General features: G+C 40.6%; 1 protein-coding gene across 2 annotated transcripts; it reads right to left on the bottom strand.

Moving 5' to 3' along the window:
- Positions 1–2,409: 2,409 nt before the first annotated feature.
- MYLIP (myosin regulatory light chain interacting protein) lies at positions 2,410–17,283 on the bottom strand. 2 transcript variants are annotated; one of them, XM_071736390.1, is made up of 8 exons: positions 16,983–17,283; positions 16,045–16,129; positions 15,614–15,804; positions 7,996–8,181; positions 7,060–7,257; positions 6,564–6,728; positions 4,151–4,571; positions 2,410–3,789 (listed from the first exon to the last, which is right to left on the bottom strand). In XM_071736390.1, the coding sequence occupies exons 2-8, from the start codon at positions 16,051–16,053 to the stop codon at positions 3,700–3,702; spliced, it is 1,260 nt and encodes a 419-aa protein (XP_071592491.1). In that variant the 5' UTR covers positions 16,054–16,129; positions 16,983–17,283; the 3' UTR covers positions 2,410–3,699. The 2 variants fall into 2 exon arrangements, with proteins under 2 accessions (XP_071592491.1, XP_071592490.1); XM_071736389.1 differs by lacking the exon at positions 16,045–16,129.
- Positions 17,284–17,554: the final 271 nt, after the last annotated feature.

Below are 17,554 nucleotides of genomic sequence, written 5' to 3'. Positions count from 1 at the left end.
CATGTGTCCTGCAGTTTAAACTCACAACCCTCTCACCACATGGCAGCTTTTGAATGCTCTTCTACAATCAGGAGGGCCAAAAAAACCAACCAGGGCTCCTGTTACCCAGCTGTTACCCATCAAGTCATGATGCCTCTGAAGGGGAGCTTTCCCCATTTGAGCACTTGTAGCAGAAACTTGGGACTAGAGCCCTTAAAAATGGCATTGCACACACCCAACTGGGCCACACCAACTGCACTGTAACTTTGGAGATACATGAAAACTGAATTTTCTCTGATTTTTCTCACCAAGTTGCACTACCTTTGGGTAGCAAATACCAGTGTTGAAGCTGTCTTCATTATGAGTATCTGGTGTTGCACCCAGTGAAGCTTTGTGATCAATCCCCCTGCTCCTGAGGAAGAAAAGGACCCAAGCTGTTCCCACAAACTATTCTGTTGGGTTTTGTTGGGGTTTTCTGAATTTTATTTTTTCCCCACTGCCCTCCCACATAACATTCAGACAAAGCTGCTTAGGAGAAAGAACAGCACTTTGGCACACAAGAGATGGCTCTTCCTACAGCATAGCTACATGGCATGTGGAGTTCAAGATTTCCTATTGTTGCTTTTACACCCTTGACAGCTCTTGGCAGCTCATGTGGATTGGACACAGTGCTTCTTGTAAGAAACAGTGTACTAGAACCACAAACATTGAGCAACACATGGCACAGCAGTTTTGGATGGTTAAGCAAAACTTCCCTAGTATGGCGTGACACTCCATTCGAAACAATGCTTCTGAAGAAAGCTGTGAACAAACAAAAGCTATTCTTACATTGTTTTGCATCCCATTAGATCTTAGCACACAAGCTAAGTGAGGCTTTTAGTGATTTGCAAGTCAGCGAAGATTCTCTGCTGCTCCATTCCCAGAAGAGGCAGCAGCATTCTGCTCACCATACTCACTGGAGGTTGTGGAGCGTACTGAGCGCTGATCCCACTCCTCCCAACTGGAAAAAGCCATTCGCCTCTCCTTGTGCCCCAGGCTCTCCTTTTGAAGCACAACCAGACTCCCAGCAGTCAGATACAACCAGCACTTGCCAGAACTGCACCTCAGCCCTGTCTGTGCCTGAGCCTCTCTCTGGCTTCTCAAGACCAGGCAGAAGTCACAGGACTTGCCACAATTCTACCTATGCCATGGAACCTGTCAAGCCCCACTTTTACTGGAGTTCTAACCGCTAGAATTACTTTTATTAAGGATGTCTAATTACACAGCCAATTTAATTAGAAGGACCTGAAGTTAATGCTTGCCTTAACAGCTTGATCTTGTTGAATACTTTACCTCAGATGGCTGTATTGATGTCTATTAATTTACAATCCACCTCAGCCAGCTGCCATAGGATGATGGATTAGGTATTACTAAATTCTGTTAGCAGAGAACAGAGTAATCTTGGGAAGCAAGCAAGGTTGGCTTTAGCACTGCTATACACTGGCACACCTGTGTACCTGTTCCTTCCTGTAAATGGCACATAGGGACAACAGAACTGTTCTTCAGGATTTTTATCTTTGCACTGAATTCAGTGGCATCCACTCTCTGAGAGATGAAATCTTCAGCTTTAAAAGGGTAAGTTATCCTGTGCCCAGTGCATTTGATGTAGAGATAAAACAGCTCTTGTATTCAGAATTTGTTGCCCAGCTGCCAGTCACCTTCCCATTCCCTGATCAGCAGTTTCAAGTGGTGGCCTAAACAATTTTAGGTCCAGGGCTTCAAGCTTCAGTCCCTGATGTTTTAACAGGACATGCTGCTCTGCAATAACCTGTTAAGATTTTAAAATGCCATAGTTATATGAAACTTCAGTTCACATTCATCAGGATAGAGCTCTCTGGATTCCCAAGAGCTTTGGTCCAATCCCAGCACTGTCTTCCATCCCTCAGAAGGGCTTACTGGTGGGGGGAAGCCAGAGAACCCTGCTGGAAGTGCCTAAACACCACCTATTCTAGAATGTTAGTCGTAAGTTAGTAAATATAAATAGCTTCAATGAAAAAAGATACCACCACACCTGTAATTAAGAAATTCCCTAGACAAGGCTTCTGAAGCTATAATCTCTATTCTTCAAGCTGCCATTTAATTTTTCATCTCAATGGAATTTACCCCATGATTGGGTCAATGCACTGTAGGACAGTTCTTCATGAAGTAATATTGACAGCTATTGTACAGTTGGAATACATCAACTATTTCAGAGTACACTGCATGAACACAGGTGGTTAATTGCAGTTTTCTTCCCTCCCTAGAAATCTGCAGGCACCTGAGAAAAATGCATTCCCTTTTGAAACATGACATTAAAGACTACAGACATTAAAATACTTGATACTGTATTTTCAGTTCAGCAATGCCTCAGATTAATTTCAGAACAAAAGTGAAGTCTTATCAATAACAAAGTAGATTTTTGAAGTCCTTTATTAATCTGAATATAAAAAGACAGAAGCTGTCTGCAATATAGGACAAAGCTCTTGCCTCATGAGGAAACAAAATTTTCTTTACAAAGTGAAAAAATAAATACCCTCTTAGAGTAAGGTTTATATGCTAATGTGTCATAAAAAAGTAGAGTTTCAATATTTTGACAAAATGTCTGTGCAAAGAAACAGATGCATAAACACACATTACTGCTACATTAAGGCAATATGAAAAGTATAGTCAGAAAATTTCAGTAAAGTGACAGTGTACTTTTCTAGCTTTCATTAAGCCAGTATTGCACCCAAAACATGGTCTCTAGTTCCCTCTGTACCCTGGAGAATACACTGGGAAACCAGAGCCCAAAATGCCCAAGTTGGGGGGTGGAGATTAAAACATATTAGAAGGAAGTTACCTACTCAATGAAGATGTTAACTGAAGAAAATATTTAAAATTATACACAACCCTAATTTTAGAAACTAATGGTACATGTTTAATAGTTTAAAATCAGTCTCCAAAACTAAAACCAACTTCAAGGGCAGATGACTGTAGCTCCCAAGACCACCAGCTAAGCTGGATGTGGGAAACCTGGGAGTACTTTGCCCACCAAGAGCTGTGAATGAGGCCCCTTTAACAGTGCTTCCACAGGACACTGGCAACCAGAAGACTTTCCTGATCCATCCTCACCACCTTTAGATTAACAAACTTGTACTACCCTTCCAAAGCTATTCTCTCAGAATTGTTTTCTATTTAAGAGAATTCTGAATTAAACATAGCTGCTTGATGAAGCCTTGCAACTTTCATTTAAGAACCGTTTTTTTTTTAAAGTTCTTTAAAGCAGTTTACTAAAAGCAGAAACTATGAGCCTAAACTAAACTGATATTTTTAAAAGCTAATCTTAGTATTAAAATAAATGGAATGATTGTACTGAAAATTACTGAGTGTAAAACAGAAGGCTGCGTTGCTCTTGCTTGGTATATGAACATGTGTACACCACATTTCTCCAGGATTACCTTGCTTTTTGGCAACACTGCCATGCTACAAACTTATGCATCATTCTCCTTTTAAGTAACATGAATTGATTACACTTCTCTCAAAAGATGTCCCAAACCATTTTGGACATTCTGAACAAATAATATTTATGTTAACAAATGCAGTATTTTTTCTCTTGATCATGGATAGGTGCCAGAGTGATTGCCTTCTTCACAATCAATGGTTACATTTCATATTAGTGCAGTTTAAAAAGTACATGATGAGTTTAAAGTGTACACACGCAGATCATATCACAGTCAGGTTGAGGAGACTGGTGTGAGTTGGCAAGTACACATGCTGGACATGCTCTACACGAGACCTGCAAACGGGACACGACTGGAAAGGAAAACATCAGGAAGTTAGTTTACTTCATTTTTTGAGTCTCTGCACTTACTGGAAACTTCCCTCCATGTACACACTAGCAGACCACTCTTCCATAATGTCCATATTTAGAGTAAGGTATTGTGAAAAACATGCAGCTAATTCTTATCCTCACTGCAAGTTAGCACAGCTAAAACATCTTTCAAGAGGATTATCTAAACAGAATGTGCTTTAGAATTAGTTTACCAGAAGCAAAATTTTAAAAATTTTACTGGGATATCAAGTAAACGTACTAATAATCCCTGACAGCTGGGCTTACAGAAAACCATAACTTTCTTATACTGTGTAATCTGTATCTTAACAGCACTGCAATTACCTGTAATTGGGCAGCACAGTTCTTGCAGCAAACAGTGTGGCCACAGGGGCAAAATGTTGAGTTTATTTCTTCTTCACAACACACCATACAAAGCATGGACTCCTTTAGCTTCCGCAACTTCTCTTGCAGTGCCTTTGTTTGCTGGCAGCTGAGACCCTCACAATTGTCACAGTTCATGCTACTTTCTGAAGACTTAAGGGGGGAGCTTGGTGGAGTTTGGTCACTTCTTGAAACAAGATCCACAATGCCAGCATTATAAAGAGCTCGCCTTGCATGATCATAAACTTCTTTTGATGTTCTTTTAATGTCAAAGACATACTTTTTACCAAGATTAATGTTTTCATTCAGGAATAGGGATGCGAGGTGGCCCTTTAAGTCTCGACTATACTGCATCATTACAGCACTGGTGACAGTGTCACATCTACAAAACAACAGGACAAATAAATTTGGTTATCTATTCCTACAGTAATATGTTCTGAAAGGTGAAGTAACAGTTCTGATGTTAGAGTAAATAGAGCAGTCTGTTCAGTCTAAGCTCTTGACTTTTTTGCATGAAAACTCTACTTTGATAAGTGGAAAATGGGAAAGTAACATTTTACATCTTTAAAAATGTGAAGTCTGGTTAAGAGCCCGTGCAAGAGACTTAAGGCATTATGCTAATATAAACAGCCAATGCTTGCTCAACCCACTGTTTAGCTTGACAACACCTCTTTACATGGTAATTTCCAAACACTGCAATAAAGAATTCTAATTGTTAGGTTTTGGCAAAACACCTCTTTATACATACTTGTAAAAATTTCTAGCATAGCATTTTAACCAAATTTCTTCTCAGCACTTCATATATTGTATCATCTGAATGCTAACCAGTGTGAACCAGTGTGGAGAATTAAACCCTTTTTACTTGCCACTGAGTACTTCAGCTACCCTCACGATGCTTGTCCCATTATTTCAGTAGCAGAATTAAACCTGCAGAAGCCTGTTACGATGTATCACTTCCTGAGACTATGCGGGAAAGAAAAAGACAGAACACAAGGACTGCAGCTTTACCAGGCCTTAGGTCCAAGACAATCTTATGGCCAAATGCTACTTCCCAGCCAAAATTTTGCTTAGATTAAAATCAGAAACTGCAAAGGACAGAAGTTACAAGCAGAGACAAAGATCAAAAACTTTAGACTAAGATACTTAATGCTTTAACTTCCTGGAAAAAGTATGGAGAGTGCAAAACACCATATAATTACAGAGCATATCAAGACATGCTTCACATCAGACTCACAAAACAAGCAATGGTGAGGAGCTGATTAGCTGCAGTGCTTAGAAAGGCAACTAGTTGATGGTAATTGCTGTAACTATTAAAATTCTCATTTGAGAAGCTGGACAGGCCCCTGCCTAGTGTATGTACCTTATTCCTTAGGTTCAATTCTTTTCCTATAAAGTAATTGAAACTAGTATGGGGTATTTACATTAGAAAAAACCCACTACTGTCTTTTACAGTTACACTGATGAGTGTTTGACCTCATAATAGGAATTAAAGGGGTTGGAAAAAAAACATAAAAATCAGCCATTGAAAATGAGTATATAGCACCCTACCACAATGGACAATAACAATGGCTCACTGCCCGCACATAGGGCTTCTTGCACAGGTGTGCAGCAAGAGGACAAGGGAAAATGTTTTCAAACTTGAAGAAGGGAGATTTAGGTTAGACATAGGAAAAAATTCTTTCCTCTGAGAGTCATGAGATGCTGGCACAGGTTGCCAGGGAAGTTGTGAATGCCCCTGCCTGGAAGTGTTCAAGGCCAGACTGGATGGGGCTTTGAGCTACTTGATCTAGTGGTAGGTGTCCCTGCCCATGCACCGGGTTGGACCTAGGTGGTATTTAAGGTACCTTCCAACTTAAACCATTCTGTGGTTCTATGAAACAAAATTCTGGGAAGGTGAACAAGGACAAAGGAATCATAGGAATATATAAATACATGGGAAAGTGCCATAGAGATAAGGTCTATCAACTGGAAGAGCCAAATAAAGGAGAAAGTAGTAAGTGTGCTTATGAGTTACAGACTCTGACAATCTTCTCCTTTGCTCTCTCATTCTATCTTACCTAGGGACAAAAGAAAATAATCTATGTATTGTTCGTGATGTATCAAAAAACACAGTAAATTTATATTTTAAGGCGCTGTTATTCATAGTGGTAGATTTGAGAAATTTTGCTTACTTGTCTTATTCTCCCACCCCACAAAATGGAAAGCAGCAAAAACCTGTTCAGCTTCTGGACTTAAGAGGAAAGTAGAGGCTGCAAAGACAATGAAATTTTGCAGAGAATTTCTGAAGTGCAGTCAGACTGCTGATTGCTTAAGCACCTAAATTCAAGTACTGTGGAGAAGAGCAGCAGCAGTTGGCTCCAGTAGCAATACTGACCTGTAAAATGCATGCGTCTCTGTAATTGCTCTGTAGAGTCCACTTGCTGCCCTTGTACTGATCATCTTAAACAAGAGAACTACACTATTACCAGACTCCTTGGTAACAGTCAGATACACATTCTTCCCAGACTGAGTTGCCATTTGAACAACAGGATATGCAATCCTGCAAATTAATATATAAAAAGAGAAAGGTTATTTGCTTTTAAGGATAAGAGCATTTCCCACATCTACTACAGTGCACTTTTATCAGAAGTTACTTCTAATCTCTGATTATTGTCTAATGCTGAAGATGCTTCCAAAAATGTATTAAAGTCAGGAGTATTAAAAGCAGTTGTCATCTTGATTATAAACAAGTAGTGAGTGTCCTCCAACCCTACATTCCAATAGTCCCTTTTAGTAATTCATGGAGCAGGTCTGTATTTATGTAAAAACTAGAGGCATACTCAAGCACTTCTAAAAAATGGAAGATGAAAATGGTTCTACAAAATACATACCTGTTGATAGGACTCAAGTCATCTTTACAGATAGATATGCCTTCAGGTCCAACACCAATAAGGAGTTTTTGCCCTTCACTATCTCTCACTGAGTGCCACTCCACTCCATAGTTCTCCAGTGCTGTAACAATCTGTAGAACCTGGTATTCACCTGATGCTTGACTTAAACCTTCTAGCTCCTTGTGCTTTGCAATAATGCTGTTGATAAAAAAGATTAAGGATAGGTGAAATAACTCAAGTGTCTGCCATTACTGTCAGAATCTTGTTTTAACATGGATTTTTAGATGACCTACTTCAACAGATTATTAAATGCTTCTGACTGCAAAGAACTGAGAATTATGAAAATATTCTGAGAGTGGTCAGGAGACCACTTTGCTTAGAAATTAAAAAGCAATACATAATCAAGGCTTTCCAAGTAAGAACCCCCTCCTAATGTATTTCTCTGAACAACCATCCTGGCCCAAACCAGTTCACAACTAAAAAAAAAAAAATCTACAGAAAAACATGACACAAACTTCGACATTCAGGAACTGAGCTATGAAAGAGCTTTTGGGAATCCTATTCCTAGTGTAAGGTCACCAAGCTAAATTCTTGTTACTTGCTTTCACAAGTGTAGGTCTAAGACATACTTGCAGTTTGATTACCCTGTTCCAAGTAATTAGATACCTGTATTTCCCCAAGTATTAGAGTTCAACAGCTTTTACTTATCACAAAAAAACACCCAACTCATTATTTAGCTTAAACTAATTAAACTCATTTCAGCTTAAAAGAACAGAAATCAGAATATTAGTTAAAATAGGCTGGTTTTTCATCTCCGAAACTACATACTTGTTAAAAAATAACATAATATATAGTATAGCATCAGCATTTTAGATCCATAGGTCTTATGGTTTTGGTCTCCAAAAAAAGAAGGTTATATCATTGTGTTATTTTTACCTCTCCAAAATGGTAGTGGTGAGCTCTTTTGCACACAGCTCTTCATAATTGTACTTGGCTGTGTTCTGGTTATAATCTCCAAACTTCATCTGTGCCAACAATGCACTAAGTTCAATTGCATGCTCTGAAGAACACTGAAGATTACCAGCAAGGAGGTCTTCTTTTATATGCAAGAAAAACATATGCCTGCAATAGAATAAGAAATGTTTGCTTACACAATATATTAATCAAGATATGTATCAAATAACACTTCAAATATGTTTGGTAACCATTAGTCTGATAATCAAGAATTTGCAGTGAATGTACCAAGTAGAGAAAGTCTGGAAGAGAGTAAAGAAATGGGTCTACAACTGAAGACAGTGTCCAAAAGCACTGCTAAAGGAAATGAGCACTTCATTATGTTCTTAAGAATAGGAACTGCTTTAACTTTTAAGGCTACTTAGTAATTTGAATTTAGTGAGTAAAATATCAACGACGTATTTGGGTTAGTTTCCTATGTTTAAATTTAATTAGAATTCACAAATTATTCTGCATTTCACAAAAGCAAATTTGGGAAGAGCAGCCCAAAATAGCACACACACATCTATCATGCACCAGGAGAGGCCATATTTTCTCTACCCATATTTGAATGCCTCTGCCACAACAAAGGAAAGATGACACTTTTACCAGTGGCATGATTAGTAGAATAATTTCAAACATCTGAAAAAGCATCATGGAATAAAATCAATTACTATGTAAGCATATTTGTCATACTAGCTGTTCCATTTGGGATTAAGACAGGTTTGACAACTAGCTGGAAAACTCAAAGCTGCTTTTAATTGCCTAATAGGTCAGTTAATTATACCAATCAAAACACCAGCACTAACAGCACCTGATAATGCCTCTACACTACCTTAACATCTATAAATTAACCTTTCATCATAGAAGACAAGAAAAACTTCTTACCATTGTTCTTAAGACAACATATTTATGGATACCAGATGCAGAAGTAGTCATGTATCACAGAAAAAATCTTTCAATAAATGAAGCCCAGTACCCACCAGGATATGCTTTAGCTTCCTCAATAATGGAAGATTTACACTTTTTTTAAAACTAGGTGTAATCTTTTCTTAAAAAAGCTATATTGAATCACTGATCACTCAAGTTCAAGACCCTAGTGATTAACTTACTATCCAAAATTGCTGTTGGATGGAATCTCACATATATCCTGTTGTAGCATTCCACAAGTTCAGTGCACTATTGGGCAAATAAGGCTACTATAAGTAATTACATAACTTGAAAAATTTGTTTTCATTTTGAGCTCTACCATGGTAAACACTGCAGCTAAGAAAATAAAGGCCCATGGAGGCCTTGCATCCAGAACTTCTGCACTGATGAAAAAATAGGTTTTATTTCACTAGTTGCCTTACAATCCGTTTCATGCAGCAACTCTCACCTCCAGCACCTTGTTTTACAGGCAGTTTGAGGCATGATAGAGCTTCATTGCAGTTGTGACAAGTGCTTAATTGCATCATTCATGTCTAGACAATCAATCTACACCTACCTTAACAGTTCAAATGATGGTCTGATGGAAAGTATTATCTGTAATCAGGATACAAGTTTAGGTGGCAAGAGGATGAGACTTCTGGTTGAAGTCTCCACCATGAACAGATTATTCCTTGTTTGTATTTCTGGTCCCAGCCCATTACCTAAACTGTATCCATAATGGGACAGAACCTAGTTAACATAAGGCCTGCCAGTGAAATTGGTTCTTTAAAGACAGTGAATTACTTCATACTGATCTGCTACAGCAGCTACCCTGAACCCAGGTTCGAGTAGTAAAGTCATTTTTTTTCTCATTACAAATCCTTAAGTGTGCTTGAGGAATAAAATTTTAAGACTGAAGGACACAAGCATGTTATATATCTGCAAGTCAGCCTAATTGGTGCAGATTTTAGTTTGCTCATCCAGTCTTTAAGACTGAGATTCTCCAATGTCACATGAATATCCACTGCAAAATCCTTCCCTTTCAAGGTTGAAAACATGACACCAGTCAGATTGATTATAAACAGTTTGTTTGGTTTTTTTACACAAAACTAAAACAAGTTTCAGATCCTTGAACAGAACATTCTTTTATTGCTGATTACAGTCAAGCAAAACTAAAGCATTAGGAGGCAGCTCCTTATCTAATTCTGCAAAGTCAAAGGGACTACACTGTAGCAAAATTGGTCACATTACAGATTCTATTAGTTACCAGAAAGTATGTAAAAGTTTTTTGTAAATTAGATTGCGACCAAATAAAACTCAATCCACAGTCGCTCCTCTCTCTAGAAATCTCGCTACAATGAAAAAATTGTTAAAGCTTTTATCCTTTTCGAAAGTTACTCAGCTTGCATAGCAAAAGAGTACTCAGTTTTTCAAAGAATTATTTCAGTGTTAGTATTTTATGCCTAACGGAATTTTTACCTAGCAATTTGTAAAACAATGAACTACTTTAAACCCCAAAACTTAAACTGTTTATAACTGAAGACCTCTAAAAGGTAGGTTTCCAACACTGCTGGTAGAATATCTTAGTTTAATCAACATAAAAGAAACTAACTTGTTTTGCTTGTTTCTGAATCATTCACTACTTAAGTTATCCCTGACACATTAGTATTTCCTGTTAGAAATTTGACAAGTAATGAATGCAATGCATATTAAAACACTAAAATGTACAGTGTGAATAATGTATTTTTAGCTGCACATAATTTCATACAAATATTGTAGAGACGCTTTGAGGAGATTTGAGTAGTTGGCCTACTTTACAAAAAACCCCAACTACCAAATCACAAACCTAGATATCACATCAATTGCTTTTTGCCTCACTCTGAAGTGATTCACATAGGCTGACTTCTGAACACCACTACCAGAAAAGGATGTAATGTTTTCACTACAGTGAAATTCCTGCAAGAAAACGACTTGCAAACTTAATTGTCAACAACAGTCACACAAAGTAAGTGCTATGAAGTGTAGAGTATTGATCTCTTTCTTCAATCATCCAAGACAATTACATGCATCAGGATTCAAAGTTCTGCACTGAAAACTTTGTTTCTACTGCTTTGACCAAGGAAAGAAAAACAGTGCAAATAGAAATCTAAACAGATTATAAGTTTTAGGCTCTAACTTAGCTGCCGGTGAAAAGTGACAAAACTCCAATCCTTTACCAATAAAAGTATCTGTATATGATTAATGATTCCTAAACTAGAAATACAGCCAAAAGAACCCACTCTGTTGCCAGACTACTGGCAAGGAACTCTCAAGGAACTGGCTGTTCTCTAGGGTATGACATACCTTACCAAAGGTAAGGCTTTCCTACTGTGAAGCAAATTTACAACTCTGCAGTGTAATGGAATTAAAATTAAAAGGCATAACTGTTCTCCTTAAAAATATATTGATAAATAACTCAGAATCCATAGAATGCAACCGTTTTTAAAAGCAGATATAAGGCCACTCTCCCTATGAAAAAGCAAAGCCATCAGTTATGCTCCTCAGTATGTGTTCTTGTTTGCTCTCAGCAATGTGGGTGAAAGGTTAAAAAGTGCAATTTAACCCTGATTTAGGGTTAGACAAGAAGATGCATTGAACTCACCTGATATCTGTTAAAACAGACATTTATTGCTTTGTAACAAATACCAGTGACACTGCTGCACTGGCTGGCCAATACTATAAGAGAATGTTTTTCTTACTTTCTACCTGCACATAGGCAGAAACTGCTCAAAGTATTTTCCAGGCCAATTCTTAGTTAGAACTAATTTACCAGCAACTCAGTAACACTGCAAAACCCACGCATTTTGTAAATATAATTCAAATGCTAGGAATAATCACACAACTTTCAGCTTCCCAAACAATAAACACCCATGTCAAGGCTGGCATAATACAACTCTGACCATTTCATGAGACTGTGCAACTTTAACAAGACATTTAACAAGACTCTGATGTTATTTTAAATTGTCATGGCTCACATACGAGTATTTGATTTTCAGTGATGTTAAAGACAAATAACTCTGACCGTTCTGAAGTAAAGCTGATCAGTTTTACATTGCTTTCAACATTATTCACTTTAAAGTTATTTCTACTTCTGTCACAGCAACATTGACTTTATCCTGCCAGACTTAAAAACCATTGTTCTCTCAGACGACCGTTTGGCAGAGGTTTACTCGTGTGCGGCTCGGCAAGCACCTATTTTTCAAGTGGACTCAAGTCTAGACTCCTGCTACACGTTTCACATGGCAAGCTCTTCGCCCGAGAAGAAATAAATACGTTATGCCCCGAGACAGAGGTGCAAAGGCCAATCAGGAGCGGAGCTCCCGGGGTTACCGGCGGTCAGTGACCGGCAGTTACCCGCAGCGCTCCCCGGCGGGGTGCCGCGCAGCCTGGGGACGGAGGCGAGGCCCAGGGCCGCACCCCGCAAGCCGCGCGGCCCCCAGGCCTGTCGGCATCCCTGCCAGCCCTTTCCCTCCCCCAGACCGAGAGTCTCCTGGAAATCCCGAGAAGTGATGTGTAGCAATTGCTCAACGACCCAGCTCCTCACTGTGATTCAATGTTTAATAACATTCGAAACAAAAACCAGCCATAAATCACTCTGACAAGTCCCCTACTTTCTACTGTTCTTACTAACTGTTGCATTACCTAGCAAGTAAACCAGCAAACAGTAAACACGAACATGACATAAACCAGAGCATATCATCTAGATCTTGGCCCATCACGTGTATTTTTAAGCAAAAAGACAGCAGTCCTTTTCAAGCCAATGTGGTTTTCCATTCAAAGAAGCCATACAGTTATTCCAATTTTAAACAAGCACACCGTTCACATTTCAGACTTGTTTGTAAAACCGGTTGACAGCAGCTGATTAAATCTGAATAGCATTCTTCTACTGAAGCATTTTCATTCCACTGAAAACAATGCTAAACTAAAAAATCCCGTGGTGAAAATCAGTACCAGGCAGTCAAAAGAGTAGACACTGAGATCCAAAGAACAATAGAAATAGAGAACTTTTAAGGCTGCAGAAGGAAAATGTAGCAAGGTTTTCTTTCCCATGCAATTCTACCATTCACAAAGGACCCAGCGAAGTGGTTTGCTGCCATAGTGGATAACCTGCTCTGCCCTTATACTTGGTAGCAAGGAGGTCCCTAGCATAAAATGAGTAAAATGCATGAGGTTGTGATCTTCCACTGGATTGCACACGCCAGATCAGTTTTTCACACAGCATGTAGAAACCCGAGTATTCAATTGCTACACAGACATAAACAGCAAGTGAAAGATGAAAGACTTCCTCATTTTTCCTCTATCATGGGAGCAGAACACAACAGCTCTGCCAGAAACACACTATGGACCAGTTGCAGACATAGCAGCTGAAAGAAACCAAGGATATCCCCATCGCAATTTCTTTGTTGAAGAACAAACACATGAACTTTGCAAGTACAGGGTAAAGACACAAGGTGTCAACTGTACTGCTAACCCCCGAGATTCTGTTCTGTACTGGACCTATTGATTTAAAGTTCAGAGACAAGTTTGACAAGTTTGTCTCCTCCTTGATACCACTTATGTTTACATGCAAACCAAGTATGAATGCACAGGTAGGTGCATTTAGATCCAAAAAAAAAAAAAAAAAAAAAAAAGATATCTACTGAAACTCAGTGTCAACACCACAGAAATACACATTAATCATCCACAGAAATACACATTAACCATGGGCACTTACAGAATTCTAGGTCTGCTTCAGGTAGACTTCTGGGAATATACAGCTGAAAGGCAGCTTTTCACTATTATTTTACAACTTGTACTTGGTTTTTAGCAAGAACACTAAAAACACCCAGTATTCAAGCTAAACACCTTAGCTGAAGCCTCAGAACTACTCATGCTTTCAAGATAGTGACACTAAATACTAGTTTCATTGTAGCTCTGGAAAATAAGCAATTTCCAAAGAATTATAATGACCTCTTCTGATGACTGTGCCTCAATAATTTTAAAGTTCTTTGTTGAATATGTTAAGTTTTAGAACAGTTAATTCTTACTTTAAAAAAGCTTGTCACATCAACAACCTTTTGAAGTCACTTTTATAGTGGAAAAGTTCTTGTGCTTTGATTTAGGCATACAAGGTCTGGTACATTCTAGTTACACAACCTGTCTTCTAGGCCTTTAAGGGATGTTTCATCAGTTCAAGATCTCTATTAACTTGTACTGACAGTGTTGGGAGGCAGGAATACAGGTGTGCACAAAAACCTTGTGAAGTCAACAAACACTCCAGTATAGCAGAAAAAGGCCAATCATATCATCTTTGGGTTTCCTCAGATTTAACCCTTGTTTGGTCTGTGTGTGGAGACACATTCAACATGCTCAGGTACCTCATCAGGTTGCTCCTTTTGTTCTATATAAAAATCCTTCATTATTTGCTTTTACACATTTTCTTAAGTGTATTTAATTAAGACATGTTTCTTTAAAAAACAATACTCAAAAAGAGCCCAAAGTTATGTCATGGATAGTAAATTTATTTAACCAAAGTATGGTACATCAACAGAATTTGGTCAGAATGCATTTGCCTAATCAAAGCTTTTATACAGACCAACTATGTTTTAACTCCATAACATCCTGAAAACTCCAACCTGACTGACAAGAAGCTCATCGATAGCCTCTCCCTGCACATCAGTTAAAAAAACCCCAACCATACACATGCATGCACCTAACTCAAAACCTTCTTCCCATGAAATAAACAAACCCACGCTGTCATCCTCTGACCAGCTTCTTTAGACAAATATTCTGTGCAGAATACCATGTTGTAGCCATAGTCTTAATTCTGAAAGTACCCAATTAATGTGAGTAGTGAAGATGTATTTTAACATTATCATATAGACACTTGTTTTTAATCTGCCCTATTTGTATTAACTGTACTATCTAAAACTAACAGGAAAAATTGGCTGAAAGGTCAGCATTAAGTACTCGTGCCCATCTTTCTTTAAAGATAACTCAATTGAAACGCATGTGGCAACCAAACTCAAAGAGAAAAAGCAAACGTTCACTGCTAATCTTAGAAGTGCAATTGGTAGGATAGGGTAACACTGAAACAATTTAGTTAAGAGGCCTGGCCAGACAAGAGGCGAAACAGCTGTTGCTTTTGTAGCCTCAAGGGGCCTGTAGCTATTTGAAAGTTACTGTAACATAATACCAGACAAAAAAGAATTCAGCAATTTTTTTCGCTCTGTGGGAGGAATCGTTTCCTGTCTTTCTGTACCAGTGTTTTAGAATGACCTAAAGTAACACCACTGAACAGGGGTTACTATCGGGTATACAAATACCATATAAATAATTTGCTACTGGTAGCTTTAGTTTCTTTTACTTCCAGCACTAAGTGCTAAAAGACTTACCTCCACTCATTAGCTACACAATGGTTAGAATACTACCAGTTTCATTCCTTTTTTTTTTTTTTTTCCCCAAATAGGCAATATATATTTAAGCAACATTAGGGTTAGGGTTTTAAAGCTACACAGAAAAGTCAAACTAAGATTACCAGAAGATGGAAGAAATAAAACCAGTGTATAATCACTTTTATAAGCTACAGAAATTGAAAACAAAATAAAAATACTTACAATCATCTTTACCTTACCTTGTCTGTTCTTGTAAGATAAGATGTGGCTCTACAAAAAACTTGACTCTTAATTTCAATCGATAAGGGGCTAAACCATCAATCTGCTGGGAGATCCTGTTCCTCAGATTCAGCCACAGATTCTCCCCTTTGCTGCCAGTGAACTGCAGGCCAAAATAATCAACTTCTATAATTCCCAGCCTCCTGCAAACCTGAAAAAGGGAGGTTCTTTATTATGAGCCTACAGCATAACAACGCAAAATATCACACTACTCACTTAAAACACAAAAATTAAATCTTGCTCTAAGTACCCTTATCTAAAAGAAGACTTAATTATTTTAAGTTGTGTACAGCAACAACATGTAGACAAATACTGAGGATAAACTGCGAATTTCTCCACTAGCTGAAAAGCACATGGACTTCCATGAGCGAATTCCTCCCCCCCTCCTCACCTGCAACATAGGCAGTTAAGAGGGTCAAGTTGATTTCCAAGTGAGGAGAGTATCTATTATTCAACATGACAGCCAATAGCGCTTTCTAGGCAAGAAGGAGAAAAAAGTACAGCCCTCAAGTTCCATTTAGGTGCCACCAACAGACCGGACAATTACACGTCTGTTTCTCTCCAGCATCCTCACGGCAGCCGCCGCATCGAGGCGGTGGCGACGAAAGGGCGACAGGATCTGACCGACAGCTTCAGCCTGCACAGCCCCATCAGGCTAAGAGAAGCATCTAGGTACCGCCCGGGTAGCGTCACCCCGGCTAGGTGAATCGCACTCGTGCCCGCCACCTTAGGGACAGTTAGAGAAAGCTGCAGCGATGAGGCTGAGGCCTTCCCCAGGCTCCCCCGCCTGCCTTTCTCACACGCAATATAAGGGAAAAGGTAAAAAGAGGCCAAGGCGACGGGTGGCGGTGGTGTTTCAGCAATCTGCATCCAACATGGAGTGCGAAAAATAAAAATAAATGAAAAAAAAAAAAAAAGGGGGGGGGGGAAGAGAAAACCCAGAAGGGGGAAGGCTGCAGCGGATCCCCGCCCCCACAGCGGCGGACGCCCCTGCGCAGGGTTGTGCCGCCGCACGGCCCTGCCTCGCGACACCGCCGCCCTCAACGGCCGGGGCGCGCGCCCCACGCGCCTCACCTCCCTCCCCCTCCCCCCCCTCCTCCTTTCCTTTACCCTCCGCCCCATCCTCTCGGAGCGGTGGCACTGGGGGGGGGAAGCGACACGCGCCCGCCGGGTCTCGCGTGCGTCTGTCAGGCACCAACCAACGGTCACCGTTACCCCCCTCACGCACACAACACCCACACCCACACCACCCACTCCCCCAACTTTCGCGTCCCGGGAAGGTGGCGGGGGGCGGCGGGGAGGAGGGCGCGGAGCGGCGGGGCCCCTCACCTGGTTGAGGCAGTCCTCCCCGTTGGCTTTCGCTTCTACCTCCACCTCCATCACCACCGCGTCCGGCCTGGTCACATAGCACAGCATGGCTGGGGACAGCCAGCGTCGCCGCTGCCACGGACACCCGGAACGACGGCGACAGCGGCGGCTGCTGCTGCCGGGGGAGGAAGCGCAGCTGTCTCCACAGGCGGAGGTACGCACGCGTCCCCGGCCGCCGCCACCGCCTACACCGCCCGCCCACGCCCGGACACCGCCAGCAACGCTCCCGCCGTGCCCGCTCCCTGTATGCTTGCGCTCCGCCGGCTCCGATCCCTCTATATATACCCTTTGTCACTCCCCTCCTCCCCGCCCCGCCGCACCTGCGGACCAATCGCTAGGCGCCGCTGGGGTCTGCGGGCCGCCGGCTCCACCAATCAGCGCCGGGAAGCGGCGGCGGCCGGCAGAGCGGTTGTTGTTGTCGCTCTCTGTCTCCCTCTGGCGTGGCCCCTCCGCACTGCCCGCCTCTGGGTCGGGCCCCCAAAAGGAGGCGGTCCGGGGGGGGGGGAGCTCTGTTCCTTCAGCACCCGGCGCTT

Source organism: Heliangelus exortis, chromosome 2 (genome assembly GCF_036169615.1).
Source record: "Heliangelus exortis chromosome 2, bHelExo1.hap1, whole genome shotgun sequence".
NCBI lineage: Eukaryota > Metazoa > Chordata > Aves > Apodiformes > Trochilidae > Heliangelus > Heliangelus exortis.
This window is presented reverse-complemented; position numbering and strand designations above follow the sequence as displayed.